Source organism: Diabrotica virgifera, chromosome 6 (genome assembly GCF_917563875.1).
Source record: "Diabrotica virgifera virgifera chromosome 6, PGI_DIABVI_V3a".
NCBI lineage: Eukaryota > Metazoa > Arthropoda > Insecta > Coleoptera > Chrysomelidae > Diabrotica > Diabrotica virgifera.
The window spans coordinates 25,568,088-25,584,741 of NC_065448.1; the positions used below are offsets into that span (position 1 = coordinate 25,568,088).

The window sequence follows — 16,654 nt, forward strand, 5'->3', positions numbered from 1 at the left end:
AGATAATATAGTATTCATACGGCTGTATTATTTAATTCATATATTAATACTTATACCAATATGGTTTTTTTTTTTATTTTTCAGCGATAAAAATTCACCGTGCTGTCAGAACTGCCAATTCATGCGCAATGGTGTCAAATGCAGAGATGCGCAGTACGCTACGTGTGAACAGGAGTCGAGATGCACCGGACAACAGGCGGAATGCCCCAAAAGTCCGCCCATGGCAGACGGAACGGATTGTCAAGAGAGGGGTAAATGTAGAAATGGCAAGTGCATACCCTTCTGCGAAACTCAGGGCATGCAAAGTTGCATGTGTGACGTCAGTAAGTACTTCAATCAAATGTGATTATCTCTATCCTCTTGATAATGATAGCACAAATTCTCTAACTATATCATTATACTCCATAAACCATAGGCGCAGTTTATAATGAGGTGCTGTGCTATCAACCTCAAGAAGACAGAATATAATATTAATAATGTACATACTAATATTTTGTAGTTGAAAACGCCTGTAAAAGATGTTGTAGATCGAGCATTAATGAGACATGCTCGCCAGTTGATTCAGCTGATATTTTAGCTGATGGAACTCCATGCATTCAAGGATTCTGCAATAATGTAAGTATATGAATTGGACATATTAAATTGGGTTGTTAGTTAATCTAAAATTAAGATCCTATTCCCAGTATTCTATATTATAAATTCTGCATAAAGCTAAGGTTCTTCAGCAGCCTTTACTATTTGGTCCGTTTTCTGTTTTTTCTTCCAGTTCTTGACTTTTTAGTAGTTGTACATAAGTTGTTTTTGATTTTCTGTCGTACATAATTCTATAAAAAAAAAAAGAATGTGTGTGTACTTTGTACGCACGTAAGAAGTTATACTTCTACTACATATTATGTGATTTTTAAGACAATACAAAAAATTTAAAAAAATAAAAGAATAAAACGCACACAAGCACATTGAAAAATGCCACAAAGAAAAAATGAGTTGGCAAAAATTTTAAATACGCATTTTCTGAAAAAAAAATTATATAACAAATATACTTACAATCATAAAATGCATAAAAAAAATAAAAAAATAAGAACTTGCATCGGGAATCGAACCGGTGAATTTCGGGGCGCTTTGATTCGTAATCGAAGCCTAGACTCACTCGTCCAATTCCACATTATTTGTCATGTGGAAAAATAGGGTAACTGAACGTTTTACTGTTTGACAGTTGTTTTGAATATAATTAAATTATGTAGTTTAAATTTTGTGGAAGAAAATATTAAAATATAACAAAACAGTAAGAAAACAATATATTAGATGAAGATTGGTAGAACTTTTGTTGGTAATCAAATTAAGTATGTAAATCAAAGCATTACATACCTACTAGATAAATAAATCTACGCCAAAAAATCATAATTTAAAAATAAAAATCGGACCTAATTTGGGATTTCTCTCTAAAATCCCCATTCTTGAGAAAATAAATGTACAGTAGAGCGTCGATTATCCGAACGTCGATCAACCGAACGACCGCTTATTCGAACTATCGACTCCCGCGTCCCGCACTCGAATACCGAGCAAGCGTTAGTAATTGACGCTTAAAATACATATCTTCAATTTTCTTCAATATTGTATCCAAAAATAATTATGTTGTTGCGAAGACTGCACTTTTTTGTTTAGTTGCTAGTTGTCATTATCAAGATATAAATAAATATGTAGGTATATAAATATGGCTTTTATTCACTTGTGGATAAATATGTATGACTATAAATATGTATCAATATATTGCAGTTCGATTATCCGAACAAATTGGTTTTCCGAACACCTATGTCCCCCAATTAGTTCGGATAATCGACGCTCTACTGTATTTCAACCTAATCCAAATGTATAATTACAATATGATTATAATAAAAACTACTTACCAAATTAGAATGAGTTTTCCTTGTCCAAAATAGTCCAAAAGTCCAAAAATATAGGTATATGAAAACTATTTAAAAAGGCAGTATAACTATTAACTAACTTTTGTTTGTTGTTTCTTTTCACACAAATTTTAAAACGCAACAACCATAAATAATCAAACTACAGCTGTACCACAGCCGCCATATTGAATAATTTTTGACATGTCATTTGAACATCCAATCAGAACAAAGTTATAATGCGCATGCGCCGGGATCATAGGTTTTAACATATAAAAATTCACCCTCATATCGCCGGTAAAGAAGTATAACTTCAAAAACATAAAATCCTTTATAAAAGGTATATTTGTTAAAATCCCTATACAGGGCCACATCACAGTACAGAACTAGTTTTCAATTGGTTGATCGATCATCATCGGTGTTTTCTTGAATCTAACATGCTAACCAAAGTAAAAAATATTTGGGTAAAAACCCTTTACAATTAATCTGGCATAGGAACATATAAATAAGATGTGAATTTAAACTTGGATGTTTAAAATATCCAATGTTTCATGCTCTAGGTACCATTGAGCTCGAATTTGACTTGTTCATATCATGACTGTATGGTAGCAAGTGCTAGTAAAAACCCTTTACAATTAATCCGTCATAGGAACATAGAAATAAGATGTGAATTTAAACATGGATGTTTAAAATATCCAATGTTTCATGCTCTAGGTACCATTGAGCTCGAATTTGACTTGTTCACATCATGACTGTATGCTGGCAAGTGGTACAACTTTTGTACAACAAAATAACGCTCTGTATAACAAAACCGTGTTATTATAAAAAGTACTTCTTTATTATAGTGTAATTTTTGGAATTTTAAGCATTTTATATCGTCAAATTATTTTATATTCTCCTATAAATAATAAAAACGTTTTATTATAAAAAAGTTCTTTTTTTATAAAAGTGTAATTTTTGTAAAATTGGAAAAAATCCTTTGTAAAAGATATAAAATTTTTTATTAAAAATCCCTTTAAAGGGCTACATCACAACAAAACGTTTTCGATTTTTTATAAAATCATCATCAGTGTTAAGATCTAAAAATAAGTATAACCGAATTAATAAATGCAAAGTTGGTATTTAAATTTTGACTAGGGTTATAATAGCAAGTTGGTTATACTTACAAACTTGATGCTAGCTGAGCCACAAAAGAAAAATATTAGGGTAAACACTCTTTAAATATCACATTGATGCGTTATAAGTGCATACTTTGAAAAATTGCCTTGTGATGGTTACATGGCAACTGGGATAATGCCCTAAGGTAATGTATATCCCAACACGTGGGATCCAAAATTTACTTGTTTACATACCGATGACTTAATGGCAAATGAATGCAAAATGAAATGAGTGATGTTTCTGAAAGGTGTCAAAGGACAGACCGACAACGTGACGTATAAGTTACCCTGTATTACCACAGCCAGCTAATTGTAATAAAAGATTTTTTTTTAATTTTCAATGGTAATAACAAACATCAACAAAATTGTGGCTATAATTACATTTGAGTACTTTGATTATGAAAGATGTAGGTAGAGTATAAAATGATTTTTATAATGCAAATAGAGAATTAGCCAGAATGTATGCAGCCATCTATACATAATTCAAATGTAGTCGAATAAATTAGCGAATACTGGATCCATTTATGTTAAAGAACATCTGGGACCAAATAATTAAGTGTAAAATATTTTTGCTAAGATGTTTTAATTTATATCAATAGGTTGATGATTGTGGTTTTTATTCAAAATTGGAGTGAGTCCAACTGTGTTGATGAAAATTTAATTTACTAAGGATTAAAAAGGGGGGTTGTTGAGTCTGTAATATATGGAAGTCTGATATCAAATAGTGTTGGACTCACTCCAATTTTGAATAAAAACCACAATCATCAACCTTTTCATATAAATTAAAACATCTTAGCAAAAATATTTTACACTTAATTATTTGGTCCCAGATGTTCTTTAACATAAATGGATCCAGTATTCGCTAATTTATTCGACTACATTTGAATTATGTATAGATGGCTGCATACATTCTGGCTAATTCTCTATTTGCATTATAAAAATCATTTTATACTCTACCTACATCTTTCATAATCAAAGTACTCAAATGTAATTATAGCCACAACTTTGTTTATGTTTGTTATTACTGTTGAAAATTTTTAAAAAAATCTTTTATTACAATTAGCTGGCTGTGGTAATACAGGGTAACTTATACGTCACGTTGTCGGTCTGTCCTTTGACACCTTTCAGAAACATCACTCATTTCATTTTGCATTAATTTGCCATTAAGTCATCGATATGTAAACAAGTAAATTTTGGATCCCACGTGTTGGGATATACATTACCTTAGGGCATTATCCCAGTTGCCATGTAACCATCACAAGGCAATTTTTCAAAGAATGCACTTATAACGCATCAATGTGATATTTAAAGGGTGTTTACCCTAATATTTTTCTTTTGTGGCTCAGCTAGCATCAAGTTTGTATAACCAACTTGCTATTGTAACTCTAATCAAAATTTAAATACCAACTTTGCGTTTATTAATTCGGTTATATGTACTTATTTTTAGATCTTAACACTGATGATGATTTTATAAAAAATCGAAAACGTTTTGTTGTGATGTAGCCCTTTAAAGGGATTTTTAATAAAAAATTTTATACCTTTTACAAAGGATGTTTTTCCAATTTTGTGATTGATGGTATACAGCCAACTACAGGAAAAACATTTCTTTTTCTTTGTGGATTTTGTAATTTTTCTATTAACATTTTAAGTGATTTATTATTGATAATTTTTTATTGACAATACATCTTTCTTGTAGGGCCACTGCGAAAAGACAGTTCAAGACGTAGTCGAGCGCTTCTGGGACATAATAGAAGACATCAACATCAACAAAGTCCTACTATTTTTAAGGGACAATATAGTCGGCACGGTCGTACTAGTAACCGCTTTGTTGTGGATTCCTGCTAGTTGCGTCATCAGTTACTTCGACAGGAAGCGTCGGAGAGAAGAGTTCAACAGATGGGAGTGGAGGCACGACAGGAATCTCGTACATAGCTCTGATGGTACAAAGAAAGTGATACGTTTGAATATGCCTAGATCTAGAAACGTTCAGCAAGTACAGACTAATCGATCCCGAGAACCGATGGGTACTGAATAAGGTTGCTAGTCTAGGAAATTTTATTTATTGCAGGGAAAATTATTTACTGTTTAAAACTCGATAGAGCTTTCAATGATTTTAAAGTGTTTCTGTCTGTTTTATTTGCGAACGATGTATTTTATGCCATGACTAGACTTTTTGGTTGTCTGATCCAGAATGTAAGGTTCCGTTGTTCTTCTTCTTCATTTGTTTAATACCGTTACTTACTTACTCCGTGGCATATCCATTCCCCTCTGTCTTGAGCAATCTCCATCCAATCCTCTATAATAAAATAGTTTGTTGTAAGGGGAATGAACGTCCCTCTGCTAGGGGTTGGATATCAGGAATACACTAAGTACTCATATGTTTATTTAATCACTATATACGCTAGTAACGAGTTGGTGGACAAAATCTATATTCTAACTACATTGATGTCTAAATAATGAATGATGAATAATGAATGATCTCTTTCTTTACTTTCTACGTATCTATAAATAAATCCCAATTGTCTGTTATTATTGACGACAACGTTGTGGCCGTGAAACAGTACATAATTGCTGACTCCGTTGTTTTTCGAAACAAGTGGCCTACATTGCAGAAGCAATGTCACCTAATTTACGAAATCAAAACAATGCATGTAAATAATATTTGTTTGAGACTTTTAAAAATTAAATCGATATGGATTACTCTTATTTTTTGAATGCTAATATAAATCCTGTACACCTCCACGCGCCCATAGCTTTAAAGTCTCCTGCTATATTATCTCGCCAGCGGAGACGAGGTCGTCTTCCAGTTGGGAGTTCTTCCCATACGAGCCTTACTATTCTTTCGTCTGAACATCTTCTGGCTCTTCTGAGATGGCCTGCCCATTGGAGTCTTCTGGATTTTATTTCTTTTATTATGTTAGCGTCTGGATATAGTTCTTCGAGCTCTTTGTTAGTTCTTATCCTATATTGTCCTGCTGCTTCATCAAACACAGACCCAAAGATCTTTCTTAGGACTTTTCTTTCCCAAACACGTAGTCGCTCTTCGTTTGTCTTTGTTACCGTCCACGTTTCGTTACCATACATGACTACGGGTCGTATGACTGTTTTTTTTTTAGTTGTATCTTTGTATATCTTGTTAGTTGTTAGGATTTTATATGGTTTTGAAGGGCATAAAGACATATGTTGCCGGCTTGTAACCTTCTGTTTGTTTCTTGTGATCCGTTATGGTCTTCAGTTATTGTTATAAGATACTTAAATTTTCTGACGCGCTCAAAATTAAAGTTATCGATGGTAATGTTCTGTCCGATTCTTGTTTCAGTTATTGCGGCTCATATACAATTATATTGTTACAAAACTGACTTTTCTATGATCTTTTAGGCACTAATGTTTAGTTTTAGTTGACTTTATTTATTTTTAATAACGTACTTCTAAACAAATGAAAAACACGGAATTTATATACTTTATTTTACAAACTCCGATATATAATTTATTTATTACACCAAATCTACTAATTTATCTAATTACAAAAAAATATAACGCGCCCGTTACATATCAAAGTACACTGACGGTTTCAAATTCACAACTCCTTGCTAATTTCAAAATCCCTCTTATTTATACAATGCTTAATAATCTCGAACACAAAAGAATTATCCAGAATAAACGAGTATTTACATAATAACTTAAAGCACGTAAAATCGACTTTACTAGTTCAATAACAAAAGAACAATTATTAGAAAAAGGTATGTAGACAACTCGATCGAGATCTTTTTTTAAATTAGGGTCCCTCATAAATCATTGTATAAAAAAGGTTACTTGGTAAACATCTTCGGCGTCTGTTAGACCGGGAGCTGAAAACAGTCGGGTGACATAATCATGTCACAATATGTATTTAGTTATGTTTTCATTGATTAGGATCCCCATCTTCTTTGCTTTCTTCTCGAGCCTTACGAAAGTCCCCTTCATCCTTAATCTGGTGTTTCCTATTGATATCATCTGCAAATGCTAACAGTAACTTTGGCCCTTCTGATAGTTGGTGATAGTTTATTGCTGAAATACATCTGATATAAGTTTCGAAACAGTGTAAAATGTTTAAAAATTATTTGCCATAGAGAGATATGCACGTATAGTATTTTTACTACAAAAGCGATATTACTTAGGTCAAAATTTTTGACGTAAGAGAACTGTCAAAACATTAGAATGTGACTTTTCGTTATTGCCATGTTTATAATAAACATGGCAATAATGAAAAGTCACATTCTAATGTTTTGACAGTTCTCTTATGTCAAAAATTTTGACCTACGTAATATCGCTTTTGTAGTAAAAATACTATAATAGTCATTCGTCGTGTAAAAATATATTATTGATGTAATGAATGCTCTACGTTATACTTAACGTACTTATAAGTAATTAACATACTCTAGTCAACTGACGATTTAAACAAAAATGTTACTTAATGTTACTTTCTTTTATAAACGTGAAACGTTATTGTTTTTTTAATAAACTAAAAGTCAAACAATTAGGCATGCATGCACGTCATAGATTTAATGACATCATCAACAAATTCAATAAATTTTTCCTCATATATTAGTTTTTTCGCTACCATCAAGTTTAACAGGAAATCGCTGTTGCCAAATAAAAAACATATGTATAGTCGGTTCGCTCAACTCAGACACAACTGGCTAGTGATTTTAGTAGGTAATTTTTTTGTTTTTGGCAAATTTTGCCAAAATTTGCAAAATTTCTAAATATTTAGTAGTTATTTTTTTTTGCCAATTTAACCAAATTGTCAAAATTACTTACTAAAATCACTAGTCAATAGTGTCTGAGTTTAGCGAACCGACTATATATGTATTTATCACAGCAACTACAGGCTACATTGTTTCTTTTTGTCTTTAAGAGTGTGAAACAAAGATAACTATCTGCAATATAAGTGTCAAAGTTATGTTGTCCTATAGGTTATGTAAGATTTTTATTCGTTTATTTTTTTCTTCTTGTTTTATGGCCTTGAGAGCTGCGCCAATTTAGCCGGCAACATTTCTTAAAATTAACGCCCAACTAAACCTACCATACAACAAAACTATTACGAACCTAATCGACAAAACAATGATAGGTCAGTTACCATTTACAATCTCACCAAATATAATAATGACTTCATATCGTCCCTGCCATTTCCAACTGTCGAATGTGAAAAGTGATACTTTTCAGGAGAGCAAAATAACTCTTTTTTAGAGACCCCTAAATCAGCGCATTGACAAATGGGAAAATTTTTATATTTTTTGTATGTAATGTTTAATCCTTGTTAGATTGATAACAAATTTTAACTGCTTATCATTTTTTTCTTTCCAAAAAATCACATTCGTTACTTTGCTTTTTGTATTAATCAAAGATTTGTTTCGGTCCGATGATTCAAAGTAGTGAATGTATAATAGCGAATAACTGTATAATCAAATAATGAAAATCCGTTAAAATGAAATCATAAATTGCCTCACAAGAATTTCTTGGAAGCGATACTGAAACAAAATTCGCACAAATTGTAAACACGTACATTTTATTCTTCTCAGCAGTTTAGCATTTTCGACAGTAGTTTACAGATTATAATTTAATAACTGTTGAATAAATTACAGCACAAACTAACGAATGTGACACATTCGACATTCAGCGTACATTCAGCGGACATACCTTTAGTTATATTTATACAAAACAAAAGTATCGAATATAACCATTCTCGTCAGTTTGCAGTCAACCAAATGAAAAAATGTTCATATTCGATGGTTTGAACAGCATATTTCCCGCGCTCCTAATCAAGCTACAATAACGAGAATTTGCCACAAGATGGTATCACGTATAATGCGAGGGCAAGGTATCGAAACTGAAAAACCCGATTTTTCACATTCGATAGTTGGAAATGGTAGGGACGATATAAACTCGTCATTAATTCTAGCCAATGAAATGCTCGCTATAATAGGAATGGCATGTCAAAAAAATCTGATTATTTCCTATATATTTTTTCAAATTTAGGATATGACAAGGAAAAAATTACGTGCATTCCTTATTGTTTGACTTTTCCTAAAGTTAAGTAATAGTTGTAAAAAGTGTTTAATTTAAATAGTTACCATTGACATTGACATATCGAATATCGAGGAAATGTTCGTTCAGTAAGCACTTTTCGCAAAATTGACAAATAATCTTTTTCTCATGGGCATCTTTTAGTGCGTCACAGTTTTTCGATTTCTTTCTAACGTATTAAATTGTATGTGACAGAAAAAAGGCACGTCCGTGATTACAGACATTTATAACATTTATTCTAGTTGTCGACAGATGGCGCTATAATCGAAAAAAAATATTTACGAATTATATAATATATCTACGAATATAATCTGTACAATTTATAAATATACAATTTACATGTGTATAAACACAATTGATTTGTTTTTATGCCAAATTGCAAATAAAATGTGACAACTGTCAGATTTAACTAAAATGTCATGTTAGAATAAATGTTATAAATGTGTATTATCACGGACTTTCCTTTTTTTCTATCATTTGTGACGCACTGAAAGATGCCCATGAGAAAAAGTATATCTTTACTCATTTTATAATACATATTTACCATTTTCATGTTAGGCTAAGATTATTAAATTTGTTTCATTTTAAAAGTAACCTAATTGAAAATTTCCACATTCCAAGAAAAGCATTTTTAATTCACTACTTAAGGTAGGAATACACGAGAGAGTTCTTTAAAAGATTTTGACCGGCGTGGATCAATAATATACCACTTCATTGAGCCGTCGTCAGTACTCTTCCCTTATCTAGAACAATGTTTAGAAGTAAAAAATGGGTAATTTTGGTTTTATTATAATAATTAAATATAACAAATTAATATAAACCCAAAAAGTTACATTTTATGTTCATTCAGACATTATAGTTTATTTTTTAACCAGGAGGAATAAACTAAAAAGACAGATTCACACCCAAGAAAGTCACTAGAATAATAACCAAATACATTTTCTTTTTTGGTTGATCTAGTCGGCCCTCAACGGTAAACTAATCCATAAATATTATATTAAATTAATACGTCGCTAAAGAGTTCCAAAAACAACTGCTTTTTATATAAAAGCAGACTAACAATCTAAAAATTAAAGGAATAACACAGGAAACACAAAAATCGCCGATATAACTTAATTAACATATGAAATGTCACTAGTGTCAAAATTTGATAAATGTCAATTGTAAAAATTTTATAACAGTGGAGTAAACTTGCCTGCGGTTCACAGTGGTTCCAAATGCCGAAAACGTGGTCATGAACTTTTAAAAGCGTTTATTGTTCATACACTTCGGAACTACTTTCGTTTTGAGGGTTTTTGGCATCGCTGATTACGAATTTGACATTATTTTTTCTGAAGAACAAAATGGCGGATCCAACATGGCGGAAATAATAAAATATCAATCAAAACGCAATTTTTTTTATTAAATTTGGTAGTTTAAGGTCCCTGATTACAAATCTAACATTACTTTTTTTAAAAACAAAATTGTGGATCCAATGTGGCCGAAAGAAATTCGAAAATTTTATTTTAAACGCATATTTGTTTAAAATTTTATATTATAAGGGTCTTTTAAAATTGCTGATTACCAATACATTTTGTTTATGAAGTACAGTATCCAGAAACTATTACTTATGTACAACCGCCCATACATACTCAACAATCGCCAGAATCATGTAATATGCGTCCACTTTTATATTCAAACAACTGCCAGTAATGCATAGGCAGTTATAGGCAGCTAAACCAAAGTGATTCTGTATCTTCTTACTGTATACTTCAAGATTAATAAACATTAGTCGCAGAATTTTGTACTTTTTGAATGTATTTTTACAAAAGTTTAATTATTTCAAGTATATTTTCACTATTTATGCATAAACAAATTTAAGGTATTTATTGTTAGTAAATCTTAAGTTAACTTACATCTTACATCACTACATACTTGAAAAAGAAGAATCTGCTTTACAGCGATAAATAAAATTGATCAACTACAAAACGTTTTACAGCGTTTTCAATATACGCGTTCTTTTTCACTTTCTCTGCCGGCCAAAATACCCTCGTACATGGCTCACTTGTTCCTGAGCTATGAGCCACAATATATCCAGTCTGATCCCTATACCTGCCTATTACGACTCTACGATAGTATGAGAACACAAATGTAAACATGAGAATCCCTAGATAGGGACAGTTTTCTTCGCCTCATGACCACGTTTTCAGCATTTGGAACCACTGTGCGGTTGGACCAATTACAAACAAGCAATACAGCGCGGTAAATTTGAATCACTCCTCTTGGTTAAAAACAAACCATAGTTACATCGGGGAATTTGACAGGTCAGATGATGATTATTAAAAAATACCTCTCGTGTGTTCCTATCACATCAATATATGCCTTATTTATTTAAATACATAGTGACTTACCATTACTTGTTAATTTCCAAATTTAATGTAATTTATGTACAGCAGAATTTGTTTAATGTATGATGTGATATTCATATGCAGCGATATTACATAGATATTACGGATATGGTATTTTCTACCTTTTAAAGTGGCATAACACTGCAAAAACACTGGACATTCCAAATTGTCAAAAATATCCAAATTCTTTCCAAAAATCCCTACTCTCATACCTATTTTCTTCAAAATTAAAATATAAGTTTGTGACTTCCATTTTTTTATCACACTTTAATGCCGATGTCAAGATGTTCTTTTGTTTTCTCCTTCATATATATTGTTCGGTAAGTAACATCTTACAAATATAGTCGATTCGCTAATCTCAGACACAACTTTCTAGTAATTTTAGTAGGTAATTATTTTTTTGCGAAGTTAAGTATGTAGTTACATTTTGACAAACTATTCTTTTTCTCATAGGCATCTTTCAGTGCATCACAGTTTTTCGATTTCTTTCTAACGCTTTAAATTGTATGTGACAGAAAAAAGTCACGTCCGTGATTACAGACATTTATAACATTTATTTTAGTTGTAGATAGATGGCGCTATAATCGAAAGAAAATTATTTACGAATTATATAATATATCTACGAATATAATCTGTACAATTTATAAGACTATACAAATCAAAGAAAATACAATTTTATAAATGCAATAAACATAATTGATTTGTTTTTATGCAAAATTGCAAATAAAATGTGACAACTATCAGATTTAACTAAAATGTCATGTTAGAATAAATGTTATAAATGTGTATTATCACGGACTTACCTTTTTTTCTATTTGTGACGCACTGAAAAATGACCATGAAAAGGACCATACAACCAAGCACACGTGCTCATAGCCAATATTAACAGAAAAAAAAAATAACGAAACAACAATAATACTAATATCTAATAATATAAACACCGCGAATAATACAATTATTTACTATATGTTAAATTATAATAACTGAAATTATATATTTTGAATATATACTGAAAATTGTATGAATTATATTTTATTTTAAAATACACTCCTACTATTTCTAATAGTGTGAGGTAGGAACTTTTGTGTTGTATGTTTCCTACTCTGATTCTGTCAAAATGCGTCTGAGTTGAGCGAATGGAGTTTAGCAGCATTACCTGTTTTGTAGCTGTGACTGGTGATTTAAAATAAATAAGGTGTAGTTTATTAACGCATTTATTACTTACCATTGACGTAACTTAATTAAGTACTTAACATGACATTAATGAACAATTTATACCCAAATGTAATATATTTTCTGTTTTTATTATTATTTTTTAATTCATCGCACCTGGTCCACCACTGAGTTATACTAGCTTTATCATCTCTATAAAGATTCTAGACCAGATATATTTAAAGCATCTCTGGAAAAACTTGGATTCAGACTGCTCTAAACAGAAAAGTCTATTCGCCGTGTGCAAGTATTGGAGGGGATACGAGAAACGATCGTGCGCGAATAGCGGAGAAATATTGCAACTTTCTTAAATATAATTCATTGTCAATTGAAATTGTCAAATTGACGTATATTTCATATCTACTGTCAATGAAGAACAAAAATTATATGTTGCTCCACAATATTGATATGATATGCAATTACATATAGACCAGGGCGGATCTGTAAAAATATTAGTACATTTGAACGTTGAGAGGTGACTCAAATTTTTTTGCAGAAATTGCTTGAAAATAACTCGAGTAATAATATTTGAGTTATCCTCCCTCTCAAAAAGGTCCGGAACATTGTTTAAATAATCAAAATGTCAAAAAATGAAGGAAAAATTCGATTTTTTTCTTCGTTTTTCGATTATAACTTTAAAAGTGTTCATTTCCGAGAAAAGTTGTACTAACATAAAAGTTGCATAATTAAATTTCCTACAATATAGAATTGGTTAAAAATTTAAAAAATGGTCACCCTTGTTGCAAAATAGCAATAATTGCGAAAAAAACTATACAAAAACAAGTATTCGCATTTTACGTTTTTTCAAACATCTATTCCACACTTAGGACCTTCATATTTTACCAAGAAAAACTTTATGATACAGTAAAATAATACTGTAAATTTCATTAAGATCGGTTCAATAGATTTTGCAAAATAAATTTTGAAATCCAGCTTTCGCAAAAAAAATTCGTTTTTTTTTTAATTGTTACAGGACTGAAAATAAAGTAGATAGCAAGTTGAATTTTTTTTGCGTATAGAAGTGTACTGTACCTTTTATTTGCAATTTGCAAAATTAAAATCGATTAACTGCCACGGCGTCAGGAATTTTTTTAAATAAACATTAATTATTGGTGCTACGCTCAGGACAGCGGATAGTTTGCTCTGATTGGGCATTTCAATGACATTTGATAATGATTGATACATTTTAATTTTTATTACATTTCGATATAAATAAATAAATTTGTTTATTGCAAAATAAAAACACATACTCTATCCTTTAAAATAACACTTTTTTTAGCAAAAACTTTCTTTGTTCATATATTTTAACTTAGAGAATAAAAGTTTATTATTTTTAAACATATGCAATTGTTTAAACAATATTTCACAAACAATAATAAATTTAGTTTGATTTTTGTGATATTAAAATACAACAAAATATAGAGTAAGAAAATAATATATTAAATAAAGATTAGAAGAAATTTTGATGAAAATCAACTTGTGTGAATCGAACACCGCTGTCCTGCACGCAGCACCAAAAATTAATGTTTATTTAAAAAATTTCCTGACGCCGTGGTAATTAATCGATTTTAATTTTGCAAATTGCAAATTAAAGGTACAGTACACTTCTATAAGCAAAAAAAAATTCAACTTACTATCTGCTTTATTTTCAGTCCTGCAACATTTTTAAAAAATGAATTTTTTTTGCGAAAGCTGGATTGCAAAATCTATTAAACCGATCTTAATGAAATTTACAGTGTTGTTTTACTATATCATACAGTTTTTTTTGGGTAAAATGAAGGTCCTAAGTGTAGCATTGTTTACCTTTTAATAACATAACCTTAATATTACATTTTCTTCTTATAATTTTTTTGGGCTATGGCCTTGACAATTGTCCAGTAACCAGGACCAATATATGATTGGCCAATATAATTAAAAGTGAGAAAAATGTTGCCGAGCTATGAAACCAGGTGTCGCGTGTCGCTTTTCCGAACTTGCACGGTCCCAATATTCAGGAATTAGTGAGTGTAGGCTGAGAAAATAAAGATTAGCTGAAGTGAAAAAAAGTAAAGATACGTATAACAAATGTGACAAATCATCTTGTGAAAATAAAATATCAAGGCATCTTTGAAAGCATACGAACTTTCATTAATTAATTGGGTTTAGTTGTCCCTGTAATTATCATAAGGTCTGTTCGTACAGGAATCAGAAACTATCACTGACTATCAGCAACCGCACGACGCATGCGTGTTTCAATTGTGCGAGCGCTAATATTGAAACACGCATGCGTCGTGCAGTTGCTGATAGTCAGTGATAGTTTCTGATTCCTGTACGAACAGACCTATAATCAAATATGGAGTTTTTTCTTATTTGGAAGCTGTTTGTTGTACATCGGTCGTACTTGAGTCAATTAGCTTATTTCATAAGGCGTGTAGAAGCCAAGGGATACAAGTGCATTTTTAGTAGTTTTGAGAAAATCAAGTTTAAAGTTTAACACCTTTCCTAAATTCTACCGCTTGTTTTTCAAAATAGTTGGTCATTGGCTGGTCTTGTTAATTTCAAAAACTTTTATATAATAGTACAATTATATCAGATTTAAAAAAACTTCGCATTTTATAAGATAGTTTAGAATAAAAAACAGCACTTATACCCACTGTCTTCCAACTAAATACTTGTACAGTACTCTGTACTGTATCTTTATTCTTCTAAATACAATTTGATCAATAAAACAGATAATTTTTGTAAAAGAATTAAAAATTGGCATAAAAATGCAAAAAAAAGTAGGAAACAACACTAGAAGTAAACTTAACTATAATAGTTATAGACTATTAATATCTATCATAGACTATTTATATTAATAGTCATCTTCGCTATCGAAGCAGTTGTCTGGTTCGTCGGGATCTTCCTAAATATTATCCAGAGTGCCTTGATATGTGATTTGTTGTCCTTCCCGTTGTTGGTAAGACAAATTTCTGTAGAAGTTAAGCCACTGCACGGTTCATATTCCCGGTACAGTACTTTTATGTCGAATCTGCCAAAGTGTATCTAGATTAACAAAATCCTGGTCTTTCATCCTAACAACCATAAATTTTGAACTGGTCTTCATCTATACCCAGTGTTCTGGTACAAACATTTCTCTTTCAGTTTTTCTTTCTTTTTCCAAGTACACTTGGATCGTGTCAACTCGCATTAACTAAAATATGATGCAATGATTCGCGACATTCTTAAAATCCTATATGTCAAAATTAATGACGCACTGAAAGAAGGGTTTGGTATGAACTTTAACACATTCATGGGCGCCCATACAAAAATTTTCAGGGGGGGCAGACGTGAAGATTTTGCACATTACATTTTGTACACTATGGATAACAATATATAGTTTACAACACCCGAAAAGCTAGGGGGGCCACGGCCCCCCTGCCCATAGGTATGAGCGCCTATGATCACATTGTACCTATAATCTAACAAGTCAGTATTAACGAGTTGGCTGCCAAACGATATAACACTTGTTTGGAGGCCAAGGGATATAAGCGTACTTATATCCAATGGCTGCCAAATGATTCTCCTTCTTCTTTAGCTGCCATCTCCGCTACAGAGGTTGGCAATCATCATAACTATTTTAATTTTTGAGGCAGTAGCTCTAAATAGTTGTTTTGAGCTGCATCCAAACAATTCTCGCAGATTCTTCAGCCATGAAATTCGTCTTCTTCCGATGCTTCTTCTGCCATCTATCTTTCCTTGCATTGAGTCGTAGGATGCCATACTTCTCGTCCCGCATCACTATAGTTTTCTTTCTTTAATTGTAAGTTCAACTTCCTTCTCTTTACCTATTCTTCTTAGTACTTCGTTGTTCGTAACTCTATCTACCCAGGAAACCCGTTAAGTCGTTCCATTGTCTCTACATTTAACGTCTATGATTCCACTCCATAGTATAGTACACTGTATACGTAACATT

General features: G+C 31.4%; 1 protein-coding gene across 3 annotated transcripts in view; it reads left to right on the forward strand.

Annotated features, from left to right (window-relative positions):
- LOC114326997 (ADAM 17-like protease) overlaps positions 1–12,813 on the forward strand; it is a 35,366-nt gene extending 22,553 nt beyond the window's left edge. For all 3 annotated transcript variants that reach the window (XM_028275489.2, XM_050654870.1, XM_050654869.1), the window contains exons 8-10: positions 85–323; positions 500–615; positions 4,752–12,813. In XM_028275489.2, the coding sequence (XP_028131290.1) occupies positions 85–323; positions 500–615; positions 4,752–5,090 (694 nt within the window). In that variant the 3' untranslated portion in view covers positions 5,091–12,813. The remainder of the gene's footprint in view (positions 1–84; positions 324–499; positions 616–4,751) is intronic.
- The last annotated feature ends 3,841 nt before the right edge of the window (positions 12,814–16,654 follow it).